Source organism: Argiope bruennichi, chromosome 2 (assembly GCF_947563725.1).
Source record: "Argiope bruennichi chromosome 2, qqArgBrue1.1, whole genome shotgun sequence".
Lineage (NCBI taxonomy): Eukaryota > Metazoa > Arthropoda > Arachnida > Araneae > Araneidae > Argiope > Argiope bruennichi.
Window position 1 is genome coordinate 107,424,271 of NC_079152.1, and position 18,875 is coordinate 107,443,145.

The 18,875-nt window shown below is 28.1% G+C and overlaps 1 protein-coding gene across 1 annotated transcript in view; it reads left to right on the forward strand.

Annotated features, from left to right (window-relative positions):
- The window catches only part of LOC129962033 (retinal-binding protein-like), a 30,024-nt gene extending 22,185 nt beyond the window's left edge, over positions 1 to 7,839 (forward strand). Inside the window, exons 9-13 of the mRNA XM_056075711.1 lie at positions 920 to 1,000; positions 2,004 to 2,090; positions 3,170 to 3,276; positions 6,411 to 6,714; positions 7,281 to 7,839. Coding sequence (XP_055931686.1) covers positions 920 to 1,000; positions 2,004 to 2,090; positions 3,170 to 3,276; positions 6,411 to 6,714; positions 7,281 to 7,369 — 668 coding nt within the window. The 3' untranslated portion in view covers positions 7,370 to 7,839. The remainder of the gene's footprint in view (positions 1 to 919; positions 1,001 to 2,003; positions 2,091 to 3,169; positions 3,277 to 6,410; positions 6,715 to 7,280) is intronic.
- The last annotated feature ends 11,036 nt before the right edge of the window (positions 7,840 to 18,875 follow it).

Sequence of the window (18,875 nt, forward strand, 5' to 3'; positions counted from 1 at the left end):
GCTAAATGATTAAAATTTAGCATACAAAGTATTAGAGAAGTTCGCATTACAAAATCAAGCCGAAAACATAAGACAATGAAAAGTCGAGGCTATGGTGGCCTGGTTGCAAGATCTCGGCTTCGGAACCGGAGGATACTCAGGTTCGAAACGCCACCGAAGAACCGTCGTGTAAGTGGATCTAGTGCATGTTAAATCTGTTGGAGCCAAACATCCTCCCAAAGGTGTAGTGTTGCAGTTTGGAAAGGAGGGTGCCAACTCAGGTGCCGTTCTCGTCATCTGATCGTGGTCTGTCCCAAAATAGCCCTAGTATCGCTTTAAAACGGGGCGTTAATACAACTAAACTAAACTGAAAGATATAAAGAAAATTTATTTTGTTCCATTAAAAAAAACTTTTTTTTGTTCTATTTTTTCGAATAAATACTGAGTACAAATTAATTTGTCATTTTGTCTTGGTGAAATTGTTCACATTCCTTTGCTCATAGTCGGTAAATTGTATCACTAAAATTTTGATGAAAAATATTTATAAGGCTCTTTGTTTCAGATTCCTGAACAATTCAGATTCCTGATCATATAGAAGATCTGCATATTATTAATAAATAGTATTCACACGTTTCAATCCTCCTTATTTAAGGAATCCACAAAATGAGGTTAATTTATAAGTTGTTTGACTTCGGGGCTATAGAAAATGTCACTTTATATTATTTTTATTATTTTTTTAAAACTTAATCCAGGAATTCTGTATTTGTAGCATTTTGTGCTAAAGTTATTAAATGAGATTTTAGGACAAATTGTATGTATATTCTTTTTTTTATATTTTCATTGTGGTGTGAATAAAAACTACATAATGATAAAAAAATCCAATTAAAAAAGGAAATACTGAATTCTCTAAAAATTTTTAATATATTTTCTGCTTTACTAGCTATAGAACTCACGAAGTTTGTAATAAATTTGTTTCAAGACAACTATCCAGAATTACTAAAAGTCGTATTTGACATTAATGGTAAGTTATAAATCCACTTTAATTCTCTACAATTAAGCAATAAATTATGATGATTCGAATTTTTACTATTTTAATGATAAAATTATTTAAAATCTAATATATTTTATGGCATATAAATGATGTAACTTATTCCAGTCATGAAATTTGGTATTGTGTTTAATTAATGAAGGTGTATATCTGCTTCAAATGAAATTAAATTTCTTCATGATCTAGACTTATTTAGATATTTTGACTTTAAATTGTTAGTTTATTTTATTTTAATTAAATATTTGTAGATTTTATCCTTATTTCTACTGAAATATTTTAAGTAATCGTCTTTTTACACTTCATACTTATTCGCATATGAAATATACAAAGAGAAAATATTGCAAGCATAAAAGAATTGAATTCTAGATTTTGACAAAATGGAGCTGTCCAAACACACACACACACGCACACACACACGCACGCACACACACACACACACACACACACACACACACACACACACACACACACACACACACACACACACACAAAATGTATTATTTTATATGTCTATAAATACAATAATTTAAAATCCTTTTAATAATTATAAAATTTGGTATATGGTCTTTTCACCAAATTTGCATATTTCTGTCAAACCTTGAATGAAGTCTATTTAGAGGATGTAAATAAATATAATTGTGCTAAATTATATTATAGAGGATGTAAATAAATATAATATATATAATTGTACCAAATTATCGATGTTTCTTGCATGTTTTGCTCTGCATTTATGTCTGCGCAAATAAATTTATAAATCATTGTGTATTTGTTATTTAATTGATTTATGACATTAATTGTACGGGTGTTTTTTTTTTTTTTTTCGAAACGTTTCGAACTTTGTATCATACTTTCCCGCAAACATCTAGATTGTTTGTAAAATTTAAGATTTATTGAATTACTACAATGAAACTTTAATTAATTACCATCATGCATAGTAAAAATATCAGAATTTAACAATTCATTTTTTTTCTTTTAGCATCATTTTACTTCACTTTATTTTTCCCCATCATAAAAGTAATTTTGGCTCCTGCAGTCTACAATAAGATTCGTTTTTATGGTACAGGTCTGTAACTATGAAGAATTATTCTTATAATTTTTAACCAGTCAAGTTTTAGAAACGAAAAAATGTTTAACAGTAAGAAACTAGATAGATTATTATAAGTTTCTGTAGGTTTCGTTTTATTTTAGATAAAAAAATCGATTTTTATATGTTAAGAAAATCTTGTATCATAATATATTGTAATGATTCAGCTTCTTCCCTGCTTGACTATGGTGACGTTTCTTTTCCCACGCTTCATAATTAGCATCCAGGCAGCAGTATCAGCAATGGCGACGCCCTACCGTATTGTAAGTGCTTCCAGAAGTGCCAGGTGGTCAGCCCTTTTAAAGTAAGGACATCTGGGGAATTAGTGCGAGTCCAGATAAGGGACCCCACCTGCACTGTATTTGAAACAGATGTAAACCAGCATTCTTTACATTGTGGAGGGTGGCTCCCCAACGGATTCCCGCGGTCGACGGTAGACCGGTGAAGTTGTTGCTGAACGACTATTGGATAACCGGGAAAATGGTCCGATGTGAGTGAGGGTGGGAACAGGATAAAAGTGCAAGGAGATTGGAAGAGAGGGGAGAATTGTGAAGAAGGAGGCAGAGAGCGTCCGATTGTCCGACTAGAATTCCACCCGAGAAAATTCAGTGGATCCCTGGAGCTACGGCCTGTTTGCGGGAACGCTAAAGAGTCGGCTAGCTGTTTCCTAGGGAGGTTTCTCCGAAAGAATTCGAGGAACTATCCTTGTTGTGTCGAATACGAATCATTTAACCTAGATGATGAACTGTAATTTTATGTAAATAAAGCTGTAAATAAAGAATTTGATCATAAGGCTACCTTTTATTGGAACGAGACTTTACAATATATTCCATTCACCAAATTAGTTAATCGTTTTACTCATGATTATATTTAGTTACTAGTATTATTTTGTATTTCCTAATTCCAGGCTACAACGTTTTCAGCTAGATTTGCAGAAAAAAAATTAAGAAATAAATCTGGAGTCTCTTCATAAATAAAGTATCCTTTTATACAGAATTCTGCAACATTGACATGTAGAAATTCTTTTAAATTCTAACATTCTGTAAAAATTCCTGTAGAAAATTGGAAGGAAGATCTTCTTGAAATCATTGATGCAGACGAACTTCCAGCCTTTCTTGGTGGAAACCGAACTGATCCTGATGGAGATCCTATGTGCAACAGTTTTGTGAGTGTAAATGGTTCTTTTTATTTCGCAATATGAAAAAAAAAATACTTAGATATTTCTGAATTTAATTTAGATACAATACGAAAATTAAAGCAGAATCTATGAGTAATGTGACTAAATCATTCAATATCAGAAAATATCTATTTTGGAACTTTGATATTTTTTCTCTGAAATCTTCGTTGCAAAAGAGTGAGTTGTGAAATTTAATTCAAATTTATAAAAAAATGTTTTTATTCAAATTGGCTCAGTTGTAATTTAATTCATAAAATAAACTTTTAAACACTGGAGGAATAAAAATGAATAGAAAATTAAGTATTATTTAATTATAAATGTTGAAAATATTTCACTATTAAAACTGTATTTCTATTGTTACTGCAAATCACGGTATAAATCTATAATCTGCATTTGAAGAAGTAGGTACCAGAGAGCGCAAAATCATATTTATAAAGTTCTGAGATATATCGATTTGAAAGCTAGATTAAATATTAATCAAAATATATATCAAAGTTTTTTGTTAATTTCTTAGTATTTGTTGAACTATTCTGGATAACTGTATGCCATATTAGTATTTATAATGGCATTATTATTTCCTTTGTAAATCAGCTGCTTTCATCAGCACTGTTCTGATCCATTGTTAGAAAAATATTCATTATTGAGATTTGGCAAGTTATGCTTCCCATTATAGCTTTTCAAAATCAATGAGATATTTATATTATTTTCTGCAGTTAAAATATAATAATGGCAGTTGTGAAAATATGTAATTATAAAGATGTTATTATTATTAAGAATTATTATGTAAGCGAAATAATAATACTTTAACTAAGGAAAAATAAGATACATAAAAATAACACAAGTAAGAAATACAAAATCTTAGTTGATGATATTTCTTCAGGACCGACAGGATCCTATTTCTTCAGGATTGACTGCCAAGTTCTTGTAGTGTAAACTTCTTATGGTGTATTGGTGGAATGGAATCCAGAAGTTTTAATACATTATTTTAATAAATTTTGTTTGGAACATTATATTTTTCTGCAACTTCAAAATAATTGCATTTTCCTTCTTTCTTCTTGTTCTAAATTTCTCAAATTCTAGTAATTTAACACCTGAATCATTCACCTAAGAAATGGAAAATAATAATAAAATATTACGTTATACAGTTGTGTTAAAAATATCTCCATGCATTTTAGCACTTCACTATAAACTTTACATATTTTAAAAGCTTGTAATGATAATATTAATAACAAATTTTAAACAATTCTTAGCACATTATAATAAAATTAGCATGCAATAATAAATTTTAAAATATTATAAAACACTACTTTTGTTTTAATAAAAATAATACCAAGTCACACAATCATATTTCGGTTTTTCTAAATGGCTGAAAGCTACTAATACAAAAGAACCCCAGTTTTTTGAATAATTAAACAACGCACCAATTACAGATGTATAAAATATTTTATAAACATAATATACAAGAAATAAAAATTACTATCGTTTTAACAGTTTTGAAGAATGAAAATATTTTGAGTGAAAATAATTAGAAGAAATATTTACTTCCATTTCAATTTCTGTAGACGCAACATTTTTTTCTGTAAGTTTATAATGCTTAGCCAAGCATTTATTTATATAAGAATAATCTGAATTGCTATCGGCATTCATTTTTTCCTATATTATCTGGTTATATTCGAAAATTTGCTGCTTGACACTTTCTTCAATCTAAAAATGTTCTAGAAATCTCTGAAACAGAAAAGAAACCTTTGACATATATTGCACCTAATAATATTAGAAACAAAAGATATGTACTTTAATACAATTTTCATTAATAAGCGAAGTGATAAGAAATGACACACATTACTGGATATATTTCGGCTGAAATTTGACTGGTGCTTTCTTGCCTTAAACCCATATTTAATGTCTTTGGTGACAGCATTCCTAAAGATTCAATTCAATAAAAATGTGTAATAATTAGCTTATTTGTGAAAAATTAAATACTATTAAAATTTGTATGCAAAACTGTTGGACATCAATTCGGACTTGGTATTAATCATCCTAGTTGTTCTTCAGATATACACCGCTTTTGAATAGCGAATCATATATTCGGGCATTTGTGATAATTTAGGTGATAAGAAATGCATTTAATTTATTTAAAGTATTTAGACACAACTGGAAAGTAAAACAGAGAGACGGTACAATTATAATTTCGAAACATGAAACGCTAAATTACTTAAATATTTTAAGTAATGTGAAAAGAAACGGTTGAATTATATTAAAAAAAATATCAAATTGTAAGATGATAAGTTAATGTAAATTCCAATAATAAAGAAGAAAAAGGTTATCGTTAACACTCTGCTGAGAGGATTATTTAACTTATCGATTACAAACTCGTCGCATCGATTCTTTGAACGATGGAAATTTGCAATGATTAATGATTTTTCAAATAATATCATAGCATATAATCAAAACATTAAACATGGCTTTTTGTAGTATTCAGCGATGACATCCAAAAGTGTTATAGTTTAAAAAATATTTTTACAATATATACTTTCAAAAAATATCTGATTGAGGATGATAAATTAATTGTCTTATAATCTCTTCTTTAATTTAACTATTTTTTTTAATAATTGCATTATGATTGACAACAATTCTTCCATAACTCTTCATTACCACAAATAATAAATTTATTTGATTATGTTCCATTTTTTAATATGATTAAGTTAAATATATTTTATTATTTCTCAGATTTTATTAAAAATATTGAATGTTTAATACCATGAAAGATACTTTTCATGTAAAAAATGTTTTGGCCATTTGACTGCCATGGCAATGTGACGTCTTGAGATATGCTCCAAATGTAAATTCTATGTACAAAATGGACAGAATGAAAGAGATGTTATTAAAAGGATATCGATTAATTAGCCTTCTTCATTAGGTGCTTAATAATTATTTGAAGAAATAATGTAATATAAAGTTATGCGTGAGAGATTTAACTTAACTATATATAACAAATGTACAAGCCGTACGCCAATGTCGATTAGTTTTTAATAAACTGGACAGACTTTTCATGGAATCATATAAAGTTTTCTTTATTGAAACTTCTTGTCATAATTATCTCAATGTATTTATGTTACTCATAGGTAATTCATGCGGAAACAGTACCTGAAAGTTATTATTTGAAGAAATCTGAGAAAATACTCTGTAATACTCCTGGAATAGAAAAAATTACCGTTTCCCGTTTCTCGAAAGAAACTCTTACCTTTGAAGTAAAAGAAGCTAATTCATTTTTGGAGTGGGAATTCGAAACAAAAAACAAAGATATAGGATTTGGTGTGCATTTTAAGGAAAATGATTCAAAGATTGTTGAAGTTTTGCCGAAACAAAGGATCGATACATACTACGGATCAGAAACAGGTGTTTACAGATGTGAAAAGCCTGGTACATGTAAGTAAAGTGCTGAAGTATTCTACTTCTTTAAAGCTATAATGGTTTTGAAATGCTTCTTCATCTTTTAAATAGTAAGTTTAATTTCAAAATTGATTCAACTCACTTTGAATGGAAACTTCATGCTTTTCAATGGAGGAAATAAAAATAAAAAATTATTTCAAATAAATAGCTAGAGATTTAATTTGTATCTTCTGAAATTTTTTTTCGGAGCTTTATTCAAACATTTAGCTGTAATAAATCAATTTTATTTATTATATTGCTCGAATCAAGTTACAGGTTCAGAACCATTTACAGAAATTATTCCAGTTTATCTCAACAATGTTTTAGTTCTTAGAACTGATTGCTTCATTTCAACCAAAATAGGTGCCTAAATTATTTTTTAATTCTTTTAAATTTGAAATTTTTAGGTATTCTCTTTATCCAGTTTCAATAACAACCTAACAGCCTAGACTTAAATATTATTTGCATAGTTGCAAATAATATTTAAGCGCAAAATTTCATTTTACCGATCATATATATATATATATATATATATTATTTAATATTTATTTTATATTTTTCAGATATTGTTTCGTTTGATAATTCCTACAGTTGGATATATAAAAAGGAGATTTACTATAAACTGAGGGTAATTGGACCGAATTCTATCTAGTCATTTCGATGAGGAGAAATTTTATGTAGAAGTAGAGAAGAATTATTGCATAGGTGGAATTACAGCATAGGAAGAATTATTGCATAGATGGAATTACAGCATAGGAAGAATTATTGCATAGGAGGAATTATCGCATAGAAAAATTATTGCATAGGAGGAATTGCAAATTATTAAATAGGAGGAAAAATTATTGCATAGGAGGAATTGCAAATTATTGAATAGGAGGAAAAATTATTGCATAGGAGGAATTGCAAATTATTGAATAGGAGGAAAAATTATTGCATAGAAAGAGTTATTGTGCCCACAAAGAATTATTGCATAAAAAGAATTATTGTGCTCACAAAGAATTATTGTGCTTACAAACAATTATATACGTTTAATGTAAATTAATTCTTTTGCCGAGTAGTATTCTTATTGTAAATATGTTGTGCATGGTTTAAATAAATATTTCAAATGATTCAATTATATTGTACTCAGCATCATTACTGTGTATCAAAATACTTATTGTATATAATTTAAAAACAATAATTTTTTTATTTTAATTATTTAGATTTTAATTACTATTTCAATTTAAACTTCCTACTTAAATATGCATTATGTATATTTAGTTAACATTGTTTATCTTTCTTATCAGATCTGTTAAATCAGTTTTCAGCACCAGAAACAATGTATTGTATATAGTTTAGTTAAATTTTTATGACATATAAAAATGTTCAAAATCGTTAAATTATCTTATGATCTAAAATATATTACATATAGTTTAATTTTCAAAATACTGATTTATTTTTCCAAACCACTAAAAATTGCTTTTTTTTTCCAACGACAATGGTATTTTATATAATCTAATATAATCTTATATAATCTAGCATTTTATGTGATTTAAATAATGGATTAAAATATATTTACTTTCAACACTAAATGTTTTATATATCGCTTGATAAAAATTTCAAAACTGTTGAAGTATACTTTACTTTATCCAATAAAGTATCCAGTAAATGCTTCTATGTAGTGTTCAAATTCTTTAGATATAATTTTTTTAGTGAATAACTTAGATAATAAATATAAATTATTGAAGAAGACGCAAGTTTTAATTCATTTATACACATTCACGTCCAGTCACACATATGCCCATAAATATTTATATTATATATTGATAACTATCATTTTCAATATATTGAGAAATGCAGAAAAAAAATGTTGCTATATTTTTCCTTATTTCGAATAATTTCCGTACCTTTCAATTTAAATATATCAAAATAATTTAATATTACGTTGAAAACGTTGGACAATTTAAAAAAGATGAAATTGGAAAAAAATTGCATTGCTTATTGATTTAAAAATTTTTTTAAAGAAATAATACCCAATTATTTACATTTCTTGAAAAAGTGATAATTCCCGAAATCGTAGATAGTGCTGAATAGTATTATAAATATCGCCATAAGTTTTCTTCGAATAGTTTTTTAATGTTATTTAGTTATATAGCTTTAAAAATAAGTTTTTATTAGTAAACAAATTGTAAAAATAAAAGTAAACAATGATGTTTATCAAAATCAAACAAGACAAAATTTGTGTTATCTTGTAAATATACATTTTTAAAAAAAGAAGGAATTTTTATCATTGCTTTAGGCGAATGTAAATAATTTGAAAAATGATATAGAGTAAGTTTTTAAAAAAGAAGGTTTGCAGTAAAAATTAACGTAGAATTGTAACTTAAATCTTATTACACACCTAATCATCTTGTATAAACTCATTATTCAAACAGAAAAGTGAAATCGAAACAGAATGAAATATAAAAATTTTGCATTTGTTACAACCCATTTTACAATACTTTCAATATTTTTGATAATATATAACCCCCATTATCACTCTATAACAATTTCTTTATATTCAGTCGTTAATTTACTAAAAATATTTTTATTGTGACTTCTGAACATAAAATAAAATGAATACCTATTTAGGAGAGTCCATTAATTTTTAGTTTAAAAATTTATATCTAACTTTTCCATAACAAAATTATTATTTCTAGAGTAAATAGTAAATGCATTTAACGCACAGGAAAGAAATTTCTTTTGGTTCGGTGTCAGAGGCGCTCGTGAAAATAAAGGTTTTACGTATCCAAATACTTATATAATAATTCTGTGCTGGCAGGTCAGTGTTCAAATGTACTGGAAAGCAAATTGTATATTAGGGTGGAACGAAAAAATCAATTTTTGGTTTTTAATTTATAATAGCGCCGAAAAATTGACCTTTGGTGTAGATAAAATAAATTATCAATATGAAATATATTGAAGCAGGTTTTGAGGGGCCATAAGAACGTTAAAGTTTACTAAAAACACACTTTTTGCAACTTTTTAAGGAATTTTGCGTGCCTTGATGATGAAATAAAAAGCTTTAAAGCCTGTCGTTACTATTGCGCTGGCATGGAGCTGAATCGTCGCCATTATTATTGAGGTAAGGTGGAGATTTGTCTGCGTCCGGTGACAAGGACAGTGCTTGTTTCAAATCAGTATCTTTGCCGAGTTCAGATGAATTGGCGTTTCCGCTCCGACTATTGCGCAACTGATTAACGTAACTAATTTGTTAGTTTGTGCGCTTGTGTGCTTTGCTGTAAGTAAAAATTGTTGTAAGTAAATTAATGAAGACATTACAAATATCGGAGTGTTCTACTTTTGGAAAATTTAATGATTTGCTTGAAGTTGAATTCACTACTTAAAAATCTAGAGCTACTATTATATTAAACCTAACCTCAAAATTGCTTAAGAGAAGAGTCCTTCTGTAAGCGAAATATGTGACACTTTAGTCACCATAATAGAACAAATATGGCCAAGAGCTTCTATTCCCGTTGCATCTAGTAAAATAATTTCACAAATGATAAAAGCGTAACATGCTAAATGCTGGAATTTATTAAAGTCTAAAGGCAGGAAATGTATAGATTTGATTCCAACCTCACAGAATTTAGAGGAGAAGCTAGACGTTTATTCGATATTTCTGACTTGCATAAAAGAAAAAAAAGTGTCAGTAATGGAATAAAAGATTCTAAACGATCAATGCTCTAACAGGAAAATGGTTATAGGTAATATTTCTACCACAAGCGCTTTTAGGAAGAAAGAGTCAAGAACTACAGATAATAGTTAAATTTAATCTAGAATGGACACAAAAATACTAGTGCATCAAAAACGATTACTGGCAACAATGACAACGTTGAAGAACAACAGTGTTTTTTATAAAAAGAGGCAAACCAATCAGATCCATCAGATAGACAAAAAGAGATAAAATTACCAGGTGCCTGTGTGGCTTTAATATTAAGTTAAAACTTTCATATACTTATGCTTCCAAACATCTTTTGAACCCTATCTCATAATCACGCTATCTTTCTGACGATCTCAAGAACGTTATAGGTCAGATTAATAAAAGAAATGGGTACTTTGCTGCTTCGGAAAAAATCCAAAATGCAAAGAGAACTTGGTTTAGACATATTAGTAAAGCAAGAATAGAAAGTAAGGACAGAGTCAGGAAGTTTTATAGTTCCAAGGATAAACTTAGATGCAAAGAATTGCGTAGACATTATTTCATGGCTTGAAAATGAAGTAACTGAATCCCCCCCACCTCTTGTTAAAATATGTTTCCAGTGACACTCTCGAAGACTTTATACAGAATGCATCTGAAACTGAACCAAATATTTTAAGGGATTCGGTTATCGACTTTTCCCAGCGTCCTCGTCACATGCAAGCAGTGGAAAGAGCTGCGAAACTGGTGGCCAAATCGCTCAAGATATCCGTGGTTCAATCGCAAGAGAAGGAAGGGTACATAAGAGCAAAAATTAACTCACATGTGAATATGCCAAAATATAATTAAAACAAACACTTTAATGTAGCAATGAAGTAGAAATAAACATTTTGTAGCTGTGACAGTTGTAATCTTTAAGGATGCAGAAGTAATAAACGCGAAATTTCACGTAAAGAATAATTTTATTATTATTATAATTTGTAATTAATAATTTCCAATTGTAATGCTTATATATGTATTTAATATCATCTTTTATTACATTATATGATAGAAAAATTCATAAAAATATTTAATAAGTTTATAATCTTTCAACTTTTTACAAACTTTAAGCTCTTTGCGGCACCTCGAGATATTGTTGTAATGAAAGCAGAATTTTAAAAAATTGTTTTTCAACCTAAAGCTAACTTTTCTGCACCTATTTCCAAGCTAAAATATAAGAAAATTTTTTTAAAACTATTTTTAAAAATTTCAAGCTTTTTGCGGCCCCTCAGGATAATGTAAAATTACAAACAGATTTTAAAAAATTGTTTTTGAATTTAAAAGGCAGCTTTTCCACACTATTAAAAAATTAAAATCTAAAAACAAATTAAGGCCATTTTTGTTTTACCCTATTCTGTATGCATCTAATTTTATTTATATGTCTTCTCTCAACTCTCCGTACGGTATTTTGTATTGAAAACGCCCGGAGATTTTCGTACAATCAGGAAGCATTTGAACCTAGTACAGGATTTTCTAGTTCATAAAGGAATCACCTGTGAAGTTGAAGAAATGAAATTGATCAGAAAATTTTCTTCGGGTGACTTACTGAAAATTTCATCTATTAATAATAAATATGACAATTTCAGAAACTAGAAACCTGTATGAGAATATAATTAACTATTAAGTGCCTAAAAATTAGAAATCATTTTTATAGGCTGTGCGTGACTAACGAAGAAATACGAAATATTGTATAAATATTAAAACTTGGTTGTGTGTTTTAGTCTTCTGATTTCACTCTGAACTGTAAAACATTGATTTGCAAAATCCCAAGGGTATTTCATACATCATCATCTTGTCCAAAGTTAACTGCTGAAAGTCCTTTAATCATGCTAATTGAATTTAAGATTAATATTGTAATGCTGAATGTAAATCCAATGAAAAAATGGAAAGACATATTTTTTATGGTCAAACGGGATGGCTTGAACTAGACATGACTTAGACTACACCATAGGTGTAGAAATGTTCCATCTTCGTCAGCTGACATCCATTCAAATTGTGATGGCCTACATGTAATAATCTTATACTCTTGTAATGAAAATTAACCAGTGTTCAATCACAATAGCTAAACATGATTGACATATACTGAATTCATTCTGAAATTTTAGGTTTTGTAATCTTAAAAGGAAAATTAATACTTTAAAGTTGTTATATTTGTAGACTAAATTTATTAAAAGTTATAAAGAATATGTTTTATTAGATAAAGTTTAATTGAGTATTGAATTCCAAGCATACTGAACTTTCCAGATAATTTTTTTCAACCGAATCAGGAAATATATCTTAACACGTGGTAAAATGTATAGTATACTGCTTCCTATAAAATTAAGGCAACAAAGAATGTATATTTATTGCTAAATTAGTTATTGAAAATATTCCGTTTCTTCCTAATTTTTTCTGGATAATAAATGTCCAGATAAGAAAAAAAAACATTATTAAAATTAAAGACTCCATTCACAATAAACAATAAATGTCTATTTAATTAGATGACTTAGCTTCTGATGGCATGACCAATAACAGAATTTTATCCAATTACAAGCTTAGAACAAGAATTCAAACTTTATCTGGACATTGAAAAGCCTTTAAATTTTCAAGATTTCAAATTTCCAAATCATGCAGTTTAAAGTTCATAGAAGTACCCCCCCTCCTCAATTTAAAAAGAAAACCTTAACCAAAGATGCAATTTCAATGCAGAAATATCTAAGCAAATGTTTTCCTTTAAAATATTTCAATTTATAAGAAATTCAAAGAAAAAATCTTATTATTCGTATTCAGTTGTCTTTTGTCTAAATCATTATACTTTTCTGTCAGGTTGTTTTTTCATCTGCCATAAAGGAATTTTACTTTGGGTACTACATTTCTAACGTTTTCCATTTTACCATTTGATTTCGTGTTTTTATCTTTGAATTATCCCTTCTGTTGGTTAATTTTATTAGCTGTGTCTAAAATTGATTATCAGGTTTCTATAGTATTTTTTTTCAGTATTAATGTACTTAATAGAATAAGTTTAGAAACATACGTTAAAATAACATTAAAATGGTTAATCTAAGAAGTAATCAAACATTAAAATGAGTTTACACAACGATCTTTAAAGATGATTGATAAAAAAATTTCTGTAGATTAACAATCTATTAGAGATTTTTGGGAAATGAATGGTATTTCGTAGCTTTAGAAAACAGCATTAAATATTTTAAAATAAAAAGAATGAAAATTAAAAGAAAAATTATTGTGATCAGGTGGAAAAATGCGGATGAAAAATAAGCGTTTACAAGTTATTTTTAAATCTATTTAATGATTCAGTTTTGAATAATTAGCGTAAAAAGAAGCAACTAAAAATAAAATAAAATCTTAACTAGAAAATAAAAATTATTTTATTTTAACTTAAGATAGCAATCTTTAGTTAGTAGAATAATTTTCTATTACACTTTTTAACATAGTATACTAACATTAGTTAAAATAATTTTCTCAAATTTTACAGGAAATAATGTCTTTTTTTAAATTATACAGGAAATAATTATTAAACCCAATATTCAAACTTTCCCAATATTAAACCCAATATTTCCCAAACCCAATATAATTGGAAAATATTTCCCAATATTTTCCAATTATTAAACCCAATATTCAATATGTCGCAATAAAGAATATAATAAAATCCAATGAATGCTGTATTTTACTGTCTATAAACTTCCTGATAAGAAAAAAGGAAAAAAATGAAACAAAGTAACTCTTCACGCTTGGATGAATTGTTATCTTTTATTTACTCAGTCATTCAAATATTGTGCACCTTTTCTTGCTTTTATCATTCTGATTTTGTAGTGATTTTATCTTGGAAAATTTATGTTTGTAGTATTAACTTTTTTTCAAAATCTGTTTCCTAGTGTTATTATGAATATGATAGCTTGACCATGCTAAATGTAACTAATGTAACTAATAAGATCTAACTAATAAGATGATAAGATGTAACTAATAAGATACTAATAAGATAACTTGCAATGTAACTAATAAGATAAGAAAAAATATTAACTATTATCAGAAAATACGGTGATAATTCCTATCTTACAGCTCCAGTAGTTACAATAACTCAATTTAAAATTACTAAAAATAGAATTTCTAAGCAACCATATATTTCGGTCTTATTAAAATGGAAAGAAATCACTTTATATTCAACGCATAGAAACCAGACCAAAAGGTAGATATGTGGGTCGATTACAAAACAATAGGACTAAAGCCGGCATAGAAAGAACAAATCATATAGATAAAGTAAGGCTTTTATATTATGATATAACGAATATGAAATCAATTCAAATAAAATATTAAAAAATAGATATATCTTATTCCTCTTTTTTAGCTTATTCCTCTTTTATAGCTTTAAACATTTTGTAGATACTTGAATAATATTTGGTACAATATATAATAAAAGCTATAAAAGGGTAATTATCTCCATGTGAATAATTTTATTTCCAATATAGAATCGACCTGTGACGTAACATTACATTGTATGAGTAAACAGTTGCTAATAGCACACAAAAAAGTAGCACAGATTATTTTAGGACCTTATTATTATTACACAGGATACAATAAAAATTTACTTAATCGAAAACTACATCCATATTTATGCTTAAAAAGGAAGTAAACAGTGGTAAAATAAGTTTACTTTAATAGTTTTCGTATCTTGAAGACACTATATTGTTTCTTATAGAATCTTAAAATAAGTTGAATTCCAAATGTATAATTTCTTCTTGAATTATTTTTTTAAAAAAATGAATGAATTAGCCATGATGAAATAAACATATCTAGAAACCAGAAATATAATAATAAAACCAAATGAAGATGAAAAATCATATGTGAAAATAGGATTCATTATTTTACTATCATAAAAATCCTTCACAAATATACCAAGCACAAACAGATACAAAAAATTGATAGAACAGAATCTAAGAAAAATTATTAATACTGAAGAGAAATTTGGAACACGATAATTCAAAGTAAATCCAATAGCAAATTAGCAATTTGCTATTGGACAATTTGTAAAATTAACAATTAATTTTAAAAATTCTTAATGACTGTAAAAATGTCACAAAATCTTTTTCAAATATTAGTAAAAGGTCAAAGACCAAATATTATAATAAATTAATCTAAAGAACATAGGTTATATGTTATTGATTAGCGTAAGAAACATTAATATATAAAGCTTCGCAAGAAATGAGAAAACGCAGCTTGCCATCAAATAACCTAATAAGAATCAATTTTTTGTAACAATATTACACTTAGTAATGAAATAATAATTAAAAAAATAGTAAATAAAAATATGGAAATCGAATATTGAATTAAGCTTAAAGAAAGAAATTAAACATGTGAACGGCTTTTTAAACATCTAGTCTAATGTAATAACAAAGATCACAGCAATGTTCAGAAAGGATTACCTTACCATCTTCTTACTATGCAGTCCTAGCCTTGATAAATTTAATTCAACTGAAATTGGATCTTCCAGTTCGATAAAGACCCCAAACGCAGATGAAAAACTGGGAAGGAATGGTTATTATATCGCCGACATAAGGCTCTGGATATTTTTTGGTCTCGGAACTTTTGCTTATAACTTTATTAAAATGTGCAGAACTGTGAGAATGAGTGGTGAGAATAGAATGGAATAATGGCAAAATTGTCTTGCATCAACTAACACAAAAATTATGAAACCTATGTCTATAAAAATGAAAGGTAGTGTTAAAATTTAAAGAAATGCGGATGAAATAATAATTTCTACGTTTTTATTTCACAGTACAGATAATTTTTTGCACATCATCGTTGAAACCCTAACTAGAGATCAATGAAAGATTTTCAATTCTTAATTGCGTAATGTAACATCTGTAATTGGTTAAGCCCGAAGGCAGGGAAAGCACGACATTATGATTTCTCTAAAATTATATGGTGCCTTCGACAGCCTACAATACTCAAACATAAGAAAAAGATTCATTTCTTATCAATGAACTCGAAAGTAAACAAAAAAAAATTCTTAATATCCTCACTGAGAGAAGAGTATGGATACAAATCAGCGAAAAGGCAGTACATTGGAAACAGAATAATTACAGAACATAGAAATAGAACAGAAAATATGTATCCATGTTTCATGTAAGGAATCTACATTTTGGAGAATCATACCAAAGAAAATTCTTTATAGCAAAAATTTCATCTACAAATATTTGCAAATGACTTGGTTTACATGTTTATGAGCAATACTTAAGAAGAGTTAAAAAAATTCGCATTACATAAATCCAAATACTGAAGCGACAAAAACACGTACAACATAAATGGAAAAAAAATCTTCTTTTTATCAAACTTGTTAGAGGACCAAATATCAAATTTAATCAATTAGCCAAAAAATCAATTAAAATATTTAGGAAATCATGATAGATAATGAACTAAGTTGGCTGCAGCATATAACAGAGCAAGACAAAAATGCATTGGAAAAATCTTGGAGGAGGGTAAAATAAAAATATCACAAGGTTATCCTGCAAAACAGGCCGTAGAAAGAACACTATACCACGGAGTTGCTGCTTAGTAACATGATATTATATTCCTATTCCAAAGAGAACTGCTGGATTTCTATACGATGATTATCCCTTCTCTAAAAGATGCCTGTAGAACATCCCCAACCATTGTATTCTAGGCAACAACCAGTTAACTCCGTCACTTAGGAATTCAACAGGAGGTAATTTAGTACAAATTACTCAAACAAGATCTACAACCAACATTTTAAATAAAATTTTCAACTCAAAATAATAATAATGCAAATAAATACTGTTATCTTTATATGCTATAGATAATTTGATCTATAGAGCCAAATTTCTCTTACTGAAGAGCTTCTAGTAAAACACCATTGAGATTGATTACTTTTAAACTAACTTTCAAAACCAGCAACGCAACATTCTTCAAGTTTTTTTACTATCAATCATGTCTTTTTCCCTCTAAAATGATTTGCTTATTAATGCTTTTCTTTCTATATTATTCATTTTTTGTATGTATTTGTGTAAGCATATAACATTTTCTTTTCTTTTTTTTTACTTGTCTTTTTACTTAAATGTCAGTTTATATTATTTGTAAGAATTAATTGAATCTGTAATCACTTTTCTGACATATAATTGGGTGCATATGTGCTTAAATTTGAGATGATTTTTTGCTTTGATTTCTTTAAGTTGAAGGCTTATAAGCTGTTAAATTCTACTTAAATATACCCCTAAGTCTGTATAAAGTCAAGAAGGGTAAGTGCGAAAGGAAACAGCAGTACAGTACACTCGACGAAGTCTTAGAGAGAATGGAAACCTGCACCTTCTTTAAGGCACTGTAGAAGAAGGCGAATATCACTTCCCCACACTTTACAATGTTATCTTGGGATCTATGTCTTTGATTGTTTGCAGTTTTGTTTTAATTGATTCTTTATCTATGTAATTATTCTGGCATAGCTCCTACTTGTTGTTTTTTTAGGTAGGATTATAGCTATTAAAAACTTTGTACGTTTCTGCTCATATTCTTGGTTTACCTTCTAGTGGTGCTTTTATTTTCTGTGTGTCTGTCATTCAAGATCTGCTTTGTATTTTCACCCTGTATTTATATCATTCATTTATTTTTCAATTTATAGAATGGGACAGGTATATGATTTTAGATATTGGAACTTTGTATGATATTGCTGTATACAGTATACTATGTTTTCCCTCCTTTGGACATTGTGATATTGTTTTTATGCTTATGTATGTTACTTCTTTCTGTATATACTTTTCAACTTAGTCTCTTGAACCCAGAATTGGTGTGCGAACTGTTTAATTTAAATATTTTATTTTAATCAAATGAACTATAATGCGTACCCTTATTTACCGCCCATATTCTGACGATGACTGTAAGCCTTTGAATAAATAAATAATGCTTCTCTCCTCAGAGATCTTCAAGGTCTTAGACCCCTTCGGGTAGGTGGGTTGTCGCGGGGTAGACCAACACCACTATTATTTTATAACGCTTGTTTACTTTAATTGCAATGATACAAAAAATATGTGAAAACAAAATGTTCTTAAATGTCTTTATTCATTCCTTATATCGATTATTTGAAAGAAAAGTTGGAAATGTATATAAATTTTTGTGAAACTGCAGGACATAACGATTAAGAATAAAATTCGATTTCCATTATTTGATATTCTGCTCAAAAACAAAATCATGTGAACTACCCTTGAAACTTTTCCAGATTTCTCAACTACTCTTAACCACATCTTGAGGTAATTACGTTAGTTTGTTAAGTAAAAGTGTATTTTTTTACAGTTCGAAATATTTGTTATGTGACAGGAAGTGGTATTCCACCTAACAACGCGGTTGTATCATTTCAATTAGCGTTCCGCTTTGGTTCTTAATGAGGATTTGAAGTTGCTTCACGTCAAATATGAAAGAAAAAAAGAATACTGTCGTCAAGGAAACATATATAATGTTG